The sequence below is a fragment of the Hyaena hyaena genome, unplaced genomic scaffold (genome assembly GCF_003009895.1).
Source record: "Hyaena hyaena isolate Hyena2069 unplaced genomic scaffold, ASM300989v1 scaffold_90, whole genome shotgun sequence".
Lineage (NCBI taxonomy): Eukaryota > Metazoa > Chordata > Mammalia > Carnivora > Hyaenidae > Hyaena > Hyaena hyaena.
Genome location: NW_024080722.1, coordinates 1,098,239 through 1,113,815, shown reverse-complemented (window position 1 = coordinate 1,113,815; position 15,577 = coordinate 1,098,239). Strand labels below are relative to the sequence as shown.

General features: G+C 38.0%; 1 protein-coding gene across 1 annotated transcript in view; it reads right to left on the bottom strand.

Moving 5' to 3' along the window:
* Positions 1 to 12,200, bottom strand: part of LOC120233403 (complement C5-like) — a 41,069-nt gene extending 28,869 nt beyond the window's left edge. The window contains exons 1-8 of the mRNA XM_039234609.1: positions 12,100 to 12,200; positions 11,328 to 11,520; positions 9,560 to 9,722; positions 7,933 to 8,003; positions 5,320 to 5,411; positions 3,344 to 3,426; positions 1,190 to 1,280; positions 159 to 273 (exon numbers count right to left, since the gene is read on the bottom strand). Of these exons, the coding sequence (XP_039090540.1) occupies positions 159 to 273; positions 1,190 to 1,280; positions 3,344 to 3,426; positions 5,320 to 5,411; positions 7,933 to 8,003; positions 9,560 to 9,722; positions 11,328 to 11,520; positions 12,100 to 12,164 (873 nt within the window). The 5' untranslated portion in view covers positions 12,165 to 12,200. The remainder of the gene's footprint in view (positions 1 to 158; positions 274 to 1,189; positions 1,281 to 3,343; positions 3,427 to 5,319; positions 5,412 to 7,932; positions 8,004 to 9,559; positions 9,723 to 11,327; positions 11,521 to 12,099) is intronic.
* Positions 12,201 to 15,577: the final 3,377 nt, after the last annotated feature.

Here is a 15,577-nt window from a genome sequence, read left to right as displayed (position 1 = left end):
GGAACTTCCCAAAGCCCAAAGTTCTATTGGTTTGGTTTGGTTTTGTCTGTTTAATTCTGTGGACTCTTGGGGGTGGTAAAAGCCCACTTTCAATCTCCACATGCAGGTGAATTGCCTGAGTTCTCCAGGACTGTGAAGGTAGCTTGTTCTCTTTTTACCTCTGTCTTCTGTGTTGCTTCATGCATCATTTCTTTTCCACTCCCATCTAAAGTTTCTCTTATCCCAAAAAAGACTGAAGCTTTAGCCTCTGTTACATTCTTATTATAAGAATATCTGTCAAAACAGAATATAATTAATTGCCTTTTGATATTACAATTATAGCAATGATACACAGATAAGATGTGAAATTTGCTTTGTGCTCTTCAACTGGGTACAAAGTACTGCATTTCATCTTTACGGTCTACAGATACAGAGTAAAGTATTTATATTTCTACTGACAAATGAGGGAATTGGTTCCCAGAGAGATAAAACAAAGTTGCTCAACTTCCCACGGTTTTAAACTCAAGTTCATGGAGAAGTGAGCTTAGGACCCAGGTCTCTTTATAAAGAGCCACACTCCTTTCATGACTGTGGCATGGTTGACATGCCCACCCAGGGAACCACTCCCCAGTGCTCATTTTAGCAAAAGGGGCAATATCACACCCATCCTCGAGACATGCCATTTTCAGTCTAGCCCCATATTTGCCTTTGAGTCAAAGAAAAACATAAACTTTCCCTATTTAAATATAAAACAGGCAAGTCAGTGTTCCCATTCACTCATCTTCCAAGTGTGAGTTCTGAGCCTTTTCAATCTGTTCTAGAACTGCTTTTGATAATTAGGTTGTATGATAAATTAATATTAATGAAGTCATGAATATAAAGAACTGAATGTTTTTTATATCATAGTTTTAATACCTAAACAGTTATAGTCACCTGAATAGTCACCATGATTTCAATCTTTAGGATTCTTTGCTTACAAGACTGTAGAATAAGACTGAACTCAGCCAATACACTTCAGGCAAATCTCCTTGAATCCACCTCCCACAGCTATCAGATATTATTAATCACAGTGTTTTTTACATTGAAACTCAAAATCTTTTTCAACATAGGACCTCAGGCAAGCACTAGTAATCAGCCAATTTTGACTCTTGAAATGAAAGCTATTTCACATTCAGGGGCTACATTAATCTGAAAATAGTAATTTTCTTACCTAGCTTTTATAGTAATCTTGAAGTCCTCAAGGTTTTTATGGCTAATGAAGTGCTTTTCTGGTTCTATTAAGACAAAGAAATGTGGTTCCACTGAATGTAAATCTAGGCAAAAAAAAAAAAAAATATATATATATATACACACACACAAACACACACTTTAAACTATGTTTCAAGCGGGGCGCCTGGGTGGCTTAGTCGGTTAAGTGTCCGACTTTCACTTAGGTCACGATCTCGCGGTTCGTGGGTTCGAGCCCCGCGTCGGGCTCTGTGCTGACTGCCAGCTCAGAGCCTGGAGCCTGTTTCAGTCTGTAACTCCCTCTCTCTCTGACCCTCACCTGCTCATGCTGTCTCTCTCTCTCTCCTAGAAATAAATAAAACATTAAAAAAAAATAAACTATGTTTCAAGCAAGAAACTTTTCGGTGCAATGGGACTTAACAGTATCAGTCACATAGGTATCCTACTTCATGATGATCATAAAGCTTCTGAAGCTTCTTTAGCCTCTAATCAGGGACCAATCTCATCTTCCTGCTCTAGCAGTGATGCCCTTATAAAAGCACATGTGTTGCTATCAAAGTCTGAGCTCCATGAAGACAAGTCCTGATCTTGTTAACCTGTATAAACCTTTGCTCCAAGTGCCTTTCATACAGAGTTTGATAAATGTTTATTAAATTGGAAAATGCTCTGCTCCTTTAGCATCTTGTGTTTGACGACTCTTTTCCATGCAGTGTCCAAAGTGTGAGTGTAAATCTTCAACTCTCAGAAAAGGCATCTTCTAGTTATTAGCTGTAGAAAATAACTCTCTTACAAAAATGAGAATTAGAACAAAGGGAAGTGTTAGACTATCCAGCTCTTTGAGGCTATAACTCACAAAGAATAGTTTTCGACTGCTTACAGGACTATGTCTTCTGCCCATTCAAGGAGTGAGGCTGGGTTTCACAATCCTACTTTTGCACAGCTCTGCAGGCTGCTTAATCCAATTGGAGAAGCTGCCTTTCAGAGAGAAGGGAGACTTGGCTCCATGGTGACTAGGATGAGTGGGGAGGGACTGGCTGCAGAAGGGCAAAGCAAGTGTCTCACATTCTGACTACTTTTATTTTAAATTTACTTTGAGAGAGAGAGAGAGAGCACATGCATGATCAGGAGAGGCCGAGAGAGAGAGAGAGAGAGAGAGAGAGAAGAAAGAGAGGAGAAAGAGAATCCCAAGCAGCATGGAGCTGGATCCCACAAACCATGAGATCATGACCTGAGCCAAGATCAAGATCAAGAGTGGGAAGGTCAACTGACTCAGCCACCCAGGTGCCCCCTGGCTGCTTCTCTGTGTCAGAGAAAAATGCCCTCCAATAATGAAAACATAAAGCAAGGGTGTTGTAACTATGAACAGTGTCTAAGAGTGTCAACAAAGCAACTCTAAAGTTCAGTTTAATTGGTTCAGAGGGTATTCTGTTGTGGTGGTTTTAGCATGTTAAATATTTCAAATTTTTACATGTGATTGCTCTCTTTCCTAATTATAAATACCTCTCTGCCTCCTCATCAACTTGGTAAGCAGAGAACATGGTTTAAATAGCTTAGTAAGAAATGTAAAAAAAAAGAAATTTACATAAGAGCATACAAATTAATACTCTAGCCCGTGAGAAATGAACAGAAAGAATTATTAATAAGTTAATTATTAGTACAATTAATGTTAATATTTCCAAAATAAGTTATGCTTTGTTTTTTTCTGAACATTGTAATTTTCCAAGCAATGCTGACTTTTAGGGCTTGATGGGAAGGAGCACGGGCTAAGTCAGAGGTTCCATTCTCCTTGTGAGCCTGGACAAAGTGCTGGTGAAACCCAGACCAGTCTTCCCATTTCTCTGGGTCTGACCCTCTTCACCTGGCCTCATGTTTTAGATGAGGGGATCAGACTAGATGAAACCTAAGAGTGTCAGAGAACCATGGATCGTACAAGAACATTCCCTAATCCAGCCTCCTTATACTGAGGTGAGCCAGACTAAGAGCCCCAGGTCTTCGGCCTTCTGTCCCCCAGTCCACTTCTGTCTACCATTCCTCACTGTCCTGTATTTATTCTTTAGTGAGCCTTTAGCCTATGAAATTATTGCGAACAGTTTTCAAAAATACACATTGGAAATCTCAGTAACTTATGAGAAATTACCATGGCTTTTAACTTCAAAGTTTGTAAGTCCTTTTGCTGTGAAGTCCTCCTTATACATAGCTTTCACTGTCCATACACCATATCTGTGAAAGCAATGCATTAAAACTTTAGGTGTCACCAAGTAATGTATCTCTAATTTACCCAATGACTGTAGGTAACATTCAAATGAACACTTAGTATAGGCCAACCACTGTTTTAAGAGATTTACATGTATTAACTCATTCAATCCTCACAAAATACCATGGAACAGGTTATACTATTATCTCCACTTTATCATCAGAGAAATGAGGCTCACAGAGGTGAAGTGACTTGCTTAGAGATACAGGGCTAGGAGGTGGTAGGACTGGGATTTAAACATGGTTATTATGTCTCCAAAACCCTTGACCACAGCTTCATGTTTAGATGACCCTCACAACAGTTTCAGATTTATGCACCACTTAATTTACTATTTTCGAAAGATGTTTTAAAATTATAAACAGGGGCGCCTGGGTGGCTTAGTCTGTTAAGCGTCCGACTTTCGCTTAGGTCATGATCTCGCAGTTCGTGGGTTCGAGCCCCGCGTCGGGCTCTGTGCTGACTGCCGGCTCAGAGCCTGGAGCCTGTTTCAATCTGTGACTCCCTCTCTCTCTGACCCTCCCCTGCTCATGCTGTCTCTGTCTCTCTCTCCTAGAAATAAATAAAAACATTAAAAATAAAATAAAATAAAATTATAAACAAAAATATGCATTTTGGGAGGAGTTGTAAATATACCGAAATTTATTTTCATATTACGGACTCATTCTCTAATATATCGTAGCATTTCTTTAGCTAGAAAATGATTTTCATTTAAAGGCATTATTTATTCATTTGATGAACCAAGCTTAAAGTTTAAACATATTAAATTACATACTACACTATATAACATGCCAGAAAGTCCAGGCTACATTTCTAGGACCATTAGATCAGTAAAACTTATCAAAATGGTACAAATATATAGTTTTGAAAATTTTACAACTGAGGCCAGAGTGAAATTAGTTTAGAGGGACAGTGTGGTAGAAAGAAAGAGTAAGGATGAGCCTGGCCACCAGAGAGATCTGGGTTCCCATTTCAGGTCCACCATTTAAAGTTGTGTGGTTTGAACAGGCCTAAACATTTGTCTGAGCCTTAATTTCTTGGTCTTGAAAATGGCAATAATAAAGAACTTAGCAGAGTGCTTGGTACACAGTAGAGGATCCATAAATGTCACTTCTTTTACTGCAATAAAATGCTTCACCACTTTGAAATACTACATTTTCAAGACCTTATGCAATATAAGTCTCGAATCAGATCTCAAAAGTATCTTCCAAGTTCTGGGAATAAATGGTAGAGAAAATTCCAAATCCTCTACAGAATATTAAACGCACATTAGTGGACATCTTCCTTTCATACATTTTTTTTCCTTTCTTCTATTGTACTCTCAGCATTTAGGGGGCAGGGTCTGTCTCCCACAGTGTCTATTACCTAGACTTTGGTGTAGACAGTGCTCATTTAACTGAATAGAGCAGACTAGTTTGGTGTTACAGCTGGCAGTATTACATCAGGCCCCCTGCCTCAATGCACAAGAGCCCAAGCAGGTTCCACCTTTCTTTTGGCTGGAAAGATACTCAATAGGGTCTGAGAAGAATAGCCCGAACCAAGAATAGCCCGAACCAATCTTTGTGTACATCAGTACCTTTCAGGCACAGGTAAATGGCTCCATCAGACTGTTCAATAATCCCAGACACGTCCAATGCTTTTAAGAGTAACAACTTTACCCAAAAAGAAGTTAAAATACTTAGGATTTCATGAAAATCCACTTGTTTTTAAACATGTTGCCCTTTGCTTTCATGTAAGAAGAGACCAAGAAATAAAACTCCCTCTCTTTTGTCTGTACATAGTGGTCTTGGCAACTACATAGATCAGTTAGTCGACAAAACAAACATTTATCTGCATAAAATAAAAGAGAATGAAATAAATACTTAGGATTAACTGGAATCTTGAAGTCAAGAAAAGTGATCATTCCACTATAAGTTTTTTCTTCTACCATGGTAAATTCTGACCCTTTTGGATCCTTTGAGTGAAAAGAAAAGTAAGTTTTATTTTTTAAAACAACTATAAATACAGAAGTTACACATAAACATAGCAAGTAGTTCATAGTCTTATAGAAATATTCACTAAATGCTAAGGAACTTTCTTGAAACTAAGCACATGCAATGTTGGCCTGGCATTGAGGTGATGACACCTGGTAAGGCTGGTTAACAAAGGCTGGAACTTGAGGGTGTTATGCTGAGTGAATAAGTCAGGCAGAGAAGGACAGATACCATATGTTTGCATATATAGGAGGATTAGGAGAAATTTAACGGAGGACATGGGGGAGAAGAAGGGGAAAAATAGTGGGGGAGAGGGAGGGAGGCAAACCATGAGAGACTCTTGAATGCCAAGAACAAACTGAGGGCAGATGGGGTGGGGAGGAGAGGAAAGGAGGTAATGGGCATGGAGGAGGGCATTTGTGGGGATGAACACTGGGTGTTATATGGAAACCAACTTGACAATAAACTATTAAAAAAAAAAAAACCTAGGATAGAAGACACAAAGGGCATGAGCCAGAATAGTGCGTTCTGTTTCAAAGTCTGATTCTAGATTATTACCCATGTGCTTTGTAAGTGGGGCAGGATGGCTAATCTTTGTTATTATTACTTCTTCCTGTGAAATAGTTGTTTTTAAAGGTATACATAGAAAAATATTCTGAAAATTCAAGATGCTGGAAGTTTATTCCATTCTATTGCTGTTACTCTTGTGGAAAGGTTGTGAACGATGACGGGTCAATGGGTGGATGGTCAGTTTGAAGTCTATGCAGCCAATGACTTACTCCAATAAGCAAACAGTAAGTTTTCAAATACTTCTTTTTTTTTTTTAAATGTTTTATTTCTAGGGGGGAGAGAGAGAGAGAGAGAGAGAGACAGCGTGAGCAGGGGAGGGCCAGAGAGAGAGGGAGTCACAGACTGAAACAGGCTCCAGGCTCTGTGCTCGAACCCACGAATCGCAAGATCATGACCTAAGCGAAAGTCGGACGCTTAACCGACTAAGCCACCCAGGCGCCCCAATTTTCAAATACTTCTAAACAATGAGGTGGACAGAAGACTTCAAGTGCCTGTATGTGATTTTGCAAAATACCAAAATAGTCATCCCTTTCACAGTTCTTATTTTTGCAGGTCTCATATGGATTAATGTTAAAACTAAACACAGACATGCACCTCTGAAAGCCATCTACCATTAAACACAGACCACATTAGAAACTGAAAAAAACAACAACATAAAAACCAAGAAACAAAGACTGGCATGTCAATAGTATAGTAAATATTTAAGATATATCAGGCAACTCCCAGCAAGGCTCTTTTCCGCCACCCTTCTTCCTGAATTGGACTTCGGGATAATCTTCAAACACTATTTTCATAATGTTGTGTGGTACACACAAGGCTTCTTTGGCTCTGTGTTTCTTCAAGATCAAACCTGAACACATCAGGGCACGCCAAAGAAACAGCCTCTACCTGTTCAAGGTCTTATCTCCATGGGGATCTCTGACAAGGGAAGGATGAGATTTGTGGACCAATTCTGCAACAGGCTCACTTGAATCTGTCTGAACCCCCACAATTCCCCAAATGTACAATAATGCTTCAAAGTGGTCACTGTCTCTCCCTAAAGTGTTTCTGGGTCAGTCTGCTGTGGCCAAGCCACTGTCATGGTCATCTCCACATTGTGCTTCTTCCTGGCTCCACGATACCTGGGACATCATCCTGCTTCTATCAAACCCTCTCCATGGTTTCTATTAAAACCAGACTCAGGACCAGGCTTTGTCCTTTCATAAGTCCCTCTAGAATGATTTAGTAATCATCTCTAGCTTTGCTTCCTGTTCGAGCTGGCCTGCTATGGGTACTACATCATCCCTTACTTGGCTTGCTATATTATGTGTACTTGTCAGGTCGGCTAAACTCAAATACTCATGGAGGGACACATCCCATAATCTCTCAAACAAATCAAGAGAGGCTTAGTGCTAAGGTTCTGGAGACAGACAGACCTGGGTTTGAATCCTGATTCAATTCATTAGTGCCAGTATGATCTCAGTAGTTACTTAGCTTCTCTAACCCTCAGCCTTTTCTTCCATAAAAGGAGATGATAATTATATTGATTATATAAGACTGTTGTAATGATGTACTGCATGCCATGGACTTCTCACAGGTACCACAATTTATACTTCTAGAACTCTCACTACATCTGCCCATGCTTCTTTGCAGTTAATACAAACTAATTAGCTACATCCACTTTGGAGATGGAGTCTCCAAAGGATGTTCTTACATGGAGCCATATAAAATATATTTCAACTAACATTTAATTTATACACAAAAATTAGCAATCAGGATAAAAGAAGTATAAGAATACCAGGTTGTAACCACAATAGGTGCTAAATAAATGCCTGCTGCTACATAATACTGAATAGATTAATATCACATCTGACTTGTGTTACAGTACTGAAAACTACTCATATAATGAAAATGCCAAGGTTAAAATCTGATTTAAATTAAAGGCATACTCACTATCAAAGTTACAGTAACTTCTCTTTGTGATGGCTTTAGGTCTTCATCCAATGAATAAATTCTAACTTTTACTATAAGGAAAAAAGTTGTCATTATTAGAAACTCTGTTCAACTCTAAATGATCTGACAATGTTATTAATAACTCTATAACATGAGGGTCATGAAATTTAAATTAAAATGTATAAAGCTCACACATAAAATCCTAGTTTAAAGTAAAGATGAATTAGGGGCACCTGGCTGGCTTAGTTGGTAGAAGCATGTGGTTCTTCATCTCAGGGTCATGAATTCAAGCCCCACTTTGGGCATAGAGCTTACTTTACAAAAAAAAAAAAAAAAAAGAAGGAAAAGAAAAGATGAATTAGAATATTGATGTGAACTTTATATTAAAATTTCCTGAATAGGTTCTTTTAAATATTTCTCTTCATACATTTAAGATATGATTCAACTTGCTAAGTATTTTCAAACTTCTTAATTTTTTATTTTTTAAGTTTATTTTTATTTATTTTGAGAGAGACAGAGGGCAAGTAGGTAAGAGGCACAGAAAGAGGGAGACAGAATACCAAGAAGGCTCCATGCTGTCAGCACAGAGCCTGATAAGGAGCTTAAATTCATAAACCATGAGATCATGACCTGAACCAAAATCAAAAGTTGGACACTTAACCGACTGAGCCACCCAGGCGCCCCATCAACTTTTTGTATTTGTTAACCACTGATAGATAAGAAAGGCTGCAGCTCCGTCATATCTGAGATTATTATAGAATAGAGGAGAAGGAACAGAAGTGGTAAGTTGTGTCAACAGACCCAGTGAAGCATTCTCTAGCAGAAAAAAATGCAGGCAAGAACCTGCATACCTCAAGGTATAATGAAGTATGTAAGTGCACAGAAAGGTGAGTCTCATCTCTCCTTAGACACGTGGTGATTTTCTTATCAGGCTTCCAGGAAACAGCTCTGAGCATCTAAGAAGCGGTTAATGTGTACTGGCAGGGAGCTTGTCCTGTTGCTAAAATTATGGAGGTGACCTTCATCTTCTGTCACCTAATTAGCATCATCACCATCGCTATCGTCTTTAATGGCAATTCAGAAAGCACTACTGCACTACCTATTACCTGACCTGACTTCCTTCCCTTGAGATAATTTCTAAAAGGGGATATACTGGAAGAAGACTAAAGCCGTTTCTAATGGAAACATGGGAGACAATCATCGCTAGGGCATTTTGTAATTTGGTTCACAATTTTGTACATTAATGTGGAATTGAAACACTATTTGTAAAAGAAGAGGATTTTGAGAATAAACATGAGGTTGTTTTCAAGTTAAAATTCAGCCTCTTGTATTAAGTTCTATAATATGTCACTTCAAGCTTTTTTTTTTTAAACCATTTTAAAAGGAGACTTGGCATCATTCTAAGAAAGGTCTTCCCTACCTCCAAATTATATTCATATTTTGCTAATTCTTTGTTTTTATAATGTACAATTTAACCTTTGGTTTGTCAACTCTTTAGTTTTGTGTATGGTAAAAACTTGGGAATTAACTAATTTTCACCCCCAAAGATAAAACCCTCTGGTCTCAATACCACTAATTAGGTCATCCCACATTTTCCCCAGAAATTAAAATTCCCTCTTTATTATACCTGACTCATCTGAATTGTAAATAGATTTGTCTGTCTGAATGAAGAGAAATCCATTGTCATAGCGTAGTGGAATTTTTGTTGCTTTTGAAAAATGATCACATACAACTTCTAAATATACATATGAAACTGCATTTGGTCCTCCAGATAAATCTTTTGGTTGTACCTGTTTTAAAAAAAGTTAATGAAGGAATATTATATAATAATCTTAAGATAATAAAAGCATTTATCTTTTAGGTAGCTATGAAAATAATTTGAATAATTGTTTATTTGCAACAAAAATCTTATAAAATAAAACATAAATACATTTTTTCCAGAAACACCTCTGTATTTTAGTTTCCTCTCAAATTTAGTTTGAAACAATTACTTCGAAAAATTATCCAGATTTAATGTCTATGAAAAATGACCATCACTGAACAAAATTCAGTTTTTAATAGACAAAATAACCAAATCATTAAGAAAAATCAAAGGCTTATTAGCAACGGAGGGGGGAGGATATATCAGGTAGAGAGTAGAGTACATGACTTACCACATCGTAGTATAGATGAACAAAATATCTCTTATATTTATAGTTCTATATATACTTCTACTTTGAAACCTTTCTTTTGCTAATGTTTTTCAAATCTATTGGTCATTATATAATTAGTATGTAGCCCTCTTCAAATATATTGCAAATGGTCCATATGTTTTATAGTAATAGGGTTGTGGACATGTCTCTAATTTTTCTTGAACTTAGTTCACAAATCTGTTTGAAAGAAAACTTGCTTGATTCAAATCCAAACAGAAAGTATAAAAGGCCTATGATTTTAGGAGAAAATTAATTTTGTAGAACAAAAAGGTTCAAATGTTGTATCTAATTTAGGAAAACAAATGTTCAAATTGTTTTCCACTCACTTCTTTGAATTTTTTAGATCAACAGAGTCAAATCTATGTCTATGTCTCTCTTCCTCTATTTTTTCCTCTGAAAATATAAAAATTTAAGTATTTAATTATCTCTTTCTAGTACGGTAGTCTTCCTTTATCTGTGAAGGATACATTATGAGACACCTTTCTAGAGGCCTAAAACTGTGGATAGTATAAAGCCCTATACTGTTTTTTTCCCCTATACATTATACCTATGATAAAAGTTTAATGTATAAATTAGGCACAGTAAAAGATTACCATAACTAATAAAATACAATTATAACAATATGCTGTAATAAATGTTATATACACATGGTCTCTTTTCCTCTCTCAAAATATCTTACTGTACTATACCCACCCTTCTCCTTCTTGTAATGATGTGAGATGATAAAATACCTATGTGATGGGATGAAGTGAAGTGAATGACATAATGTTAGGCTACTATTGACCTGATGATACATCAGAAGGATGGTCATCTGCTTCTTGACACCATGGTTGACCATGGTTAACTCAAACCACAACAAGTAAAACAGCTGATAAGTGGCCGGGGGACTACTGTATTCATCTTGCAATCTTTAAGGAGGTATATGCGGTGGTTGATTCGTTTTCAACTCATGTCATCAAGTCTTTTCATGTTAATAACCTTAATTTGCTTCATTCAAACTTTTACATTTCTTACATTGTCCCCAAATCAGAGGCAGATTCTTTATTTAACATTTCCCACTTCAAACATATGACACTTTTATCAACTAGTGAATGCACTTAATAGTGTGATTTAACACATTTTTATACCTACATGTAAAAAAGGACCAATGTATGTTTTACAAAGAAACACTTGGTGTATAAAAGAAACTATAAGAATACATACAGTTAAGTTTGCAGAGCTTTGGAATTTATTTTCTGGAGACAAATTAACTTGCCCAAAAGAATACGTAAAACTTTTGTCAGGATAACTTTTAATAGCAATGGTCACAGCAAATGAGTCTGTGTATCCATCAACTTGAATTACTACATTTTCAGAGGCTCCAACATAGAATACTTTAGGTGCTGAGACAACATACCTGTTGAAACAGTGAAATTATAGAGTCAGTCTGTTAATAAAACATAACTGTTTTAAACATTTTTCACTTACGAGAATTAATGAAATTAGCAATGTTTCTTATACTTAACAACATATATTTTATTTCTCAAAGTTTTATTATCTATGATAAAGTCAGGATAGCTTCCTGAAAGCATCCAAAAGATGAGATTTCAAGAAGGCAGAGGGAAGTGGTTTTGATCAGTTGCAGGCAGGGAGGGGGTGTTTAATAGAGTCCACTCTAAGAAACGCAAATCGGGATCATGCTTCTGTCTTTTGAAGAATCCATTTTTAATCAAAATACCAATCAGTAAGTTACTCTTCCCTGGGGCAGAGGTAACAGCTTGGGAAAAATACAAAGTTTTAGAATGCAAGCCATGCAGTGCTCACAAAGTACTCATATAGAAAACAGAGTAACAGCATTGGACAAAAGAGAAAAGAAGAACTTAACTTGGAGTTTTCAGAAGTAGAAAATTAATTTCATGCAGCAGTGATTGAGTTCTGTTTTCTATAAAAGCATAACCAAAATACACTGCAAATGAAAACAGGATTTTTCACTTACGTTTGCTCCTGTGCCCAACTTTTTCCCAAGTAGAAAAAAATACATTCTATACTTAAAATGTCCATGGCTGAGGTAGCATTAAGCTGTTGACACCTTTCCTGAAACTGTCCTCCTTTTTGTGAACTCAGCTTGAAAAATTTGGTTAAATTAGTCTTCAGGTTAATTATTAACATTAGATAGTGGGATCGCTGAGAAGGAAACCAAAGAATTTAAATTATAACCTTTTAATGTCTAAAAGTAATTTTGGGATTTGAAGTGTAAAGCAGATATTGATGAGTAAATCAGAGAAGACACGCACATGGGAGTCTCTAGAAAACTGTTTCAAAGCTGGACACAGACACAAAACACTTGGAGGCTGCTCTGGTCTTGCAGATTTTCTAGGTGTAGTAGATGCGGTTGATGCCACGACCAGATCCCCTTTACTCGGTGTGGTGTGCACCTGTTCTATAGATACTGTGAGTGTCAGCTGTTAAAGCTTCCCACTTGCCCCCTTCTCCAAGTAATTTGCCCCAGCCATGTCAGACAGCCTACCCAGAAATGCTTGAGATGTTACATCCTCTCTCTGGGATTCGTTCATAGTCAATAACTGATTGATTCTGGGGACACAATAACCTACTTCCCTTGCTTCAAGGTGAGGCAACTTGGTGGCACCATCCATCATGCTAAAGAGCATCCCCGTGGGTCAGGCTAAAGCCAGACCTCAGTTGATACCACATCTTTGCTTAGCTCTTGCCCTGCCCTGTGCAGCTTCCCTCACTGCTTACCGGTTTCTCTTGAGAGAAGTCTTGTAATAAATCCACTTGCACGGAATGTCTTCCTGCCTCAGGCTCTACATTCTAAATTTAAGGAGCATGGGAAAGGACTATCATCCTGGACCTCATGCAGAATGTCTCAGATATGGAAGTGGTTCTGAGGCTTCCTGGAATGGGTCTGGTTGAATTGGGGCCCATGCGGTCTGTACTGATCCACTTTAGAGCAGGTCTGAAGTCCCAAGGCAGCTCCCCAAATGCTGAAATGTTCCCAGGAACTCTAGGAATAGAAATGACCCCTCAATGTCAACAGCCAGGGCATGGGCAAGGGAGCAATGAAGCTATTGCCATCTTAGGCTTTCTCAAGTCTGCATTCAATTGCATGCGTGGTTCCATCCTGAACTGCAAGTCTCTAGGTATAGTTGGGCGGCTAGTGGTTAGGTTATTGGGTTTTGTAATTGCCTCTTCACTTGACTGTTTTTCTCTCTAGACTATAGGTTCCATGAGGACAGGTCCTGGGTGTAACATATAGAATGGGGACACACCCTAGAATTTATTACATTCTCCCATCCAAGTACCAACCAGGCCCGACCCTGCTTAGCTTCCGAGATCAGACGAGATCGGGGGCGTTCAGAGTGGTTTGGCTGTAGACTTATTACACTCTCTAAAGGAGACTTAGACACTCCACAATTTGTTGCCAAATGAATGAATGAATGATCACGTGGACCAAGGAAGATAATGTTGAAAGGCAGGATGAGGGCAGACTGTGTATGGCCCTGAATGCCAAGTTAATGGACCTTGATTTCATTTTGAATGCAATGGGAAACAAAGAATTTTGACGTTGCTGCTCTGACCCTGGGGATGTTGCCGTCTCCTTGTGACCTACTAATGTTTTTTGTTCCATGAAAATAATAGATAAGTAGCAGATTTTATGCAAAGTATTAGTGAAATTGTTCTCAAAGGTAAAATGCAAGCAGAAATTGATAAAATTCTGACATGTCAAGCATTCATTCACAACAGCAACTTTAAAAGCTGTTCTACCATAACAGTTTTAGATTTTGATATGCAGGGGTTCTATAACTGCAATGTTAGATTTTTTAATTTTGTTGGGACTAATGGACTTGTGTGAGTAGTTAATGAACATTCTCATGGAAGTGATGCTGCTGACATACACGTTGCTGCAACATATTTTTTTGAACAGGGGCCAGTAAGCTAATATTTAAACCATTGATTGAGTTTTAAACCATCGATTGAGTTTTCAACCATTGATTGAGTTCTAAACCATGTCAAGCAGGAGCAATGACAGGAAAATTAGTAAGCAACAATGTACTGAAAAGGATCATTTTATGTTAAAGGATCTTAAGATTGCAGCTGCATAGATCCAGTCCAGAACGTTTTCAAACCAATGGTGTCAGAAACTCTCATCATAGATGAGAATAATTTTAGCTCTGTTTTAATTTTTGGACAACTATCTCAGTTACTGGAGCCATCCAAAAAGAAAAGTCACTTTATCTCAAGGGCATATTTAATATGTTTTCTTCTCACACAGGCTTCAAAATTTGGGTCATGAAAGGACAATCTGTGTCACTTGTTCTGTAGTCAGTCCCATGCATGGACTCACATGATTACCAAAAAGAAACACACACAGTGGGGCGCCTGGGTGGTTCAGTCGGTTAAGTGTCCGACTTCGGCTCAGGTCATGATCTCACGGTTTGTGGGTTCGAGCCCCGCGTCGGGCTCTGTGCTGACAGCTAGCTCAGAGCCTGGAGGCTGTTTCAGATTCTGTGTCTCCCTCTCTCTCTGACCCTCCCCTGCTCATGCTATCTCTTTCTCAAAAATAAATAAAACATTAAAAAAAAAAAAAAAAGAAACACACACAGTGACAAAGAGCTGGAACCAAAAAAGTGTCTGGTCAAATTTCACACTATTATCAGTACTTTATTTTTTTTTTAACATCTTAAATATATTTTTGAGGAAAAGAGAGAGACAGAGCATGAACAGAGAAGGGACAGAGAGGGAAGAAGACACAGAATCTAAAGCAGGCACCAGCTGAGCTGTCAGCACAGAACCTGATGCGGGGCTCGAAACCACGAAGAGTGAGATCATGACCTGAGCTAAAGTTGGGCACTTGACCGATGTTTGACTGACTGAGCCACCCAGGTGTCCATATTATCAGTACTTCTTAAACCTAAACAGACCACACACATTTAATATTCCCTATACTGAAACTTTCAGAGTTTTCTCCTCCAACCTGTGACAGATGGGAAGAGAAATTATCCAAGCAGAATTATTTCAAGGTTTCTCAACCACAGCACTACTGACATTTTGGGCAGAGTGATTGTAATGGGCAGCTGTCTGGTACATTGTAGGCTGTTTAGCAGCATGTCCTACCTCCATTCCCACTGGATGTCGGTAGAACCTTCTTTCTAGTCACAACAACAAAATGTCCCCGACATTACCAAGTGTCCCCTGATAGGGAGCAGGGCAAAAATGGTCCCTGGTTGAGAATCACTACATTGCTGTATGGTTTAGTATTTAAAGGGAAAATAAAGAAAGTACTTACTTGTGTCTCTATCAAAGATTCAGAATTCAGCAGGCTCTTCTCTTGAGCTCTTTGGCTACTTTAAGCTACCATGGAAAACTGTAATTCCCTTAGTTTCTTTCACAAATAGGAAAGTCATTATTTCATTTTTTAATTAAAAAAATTATTTTAGAGACAGAGTGTATGA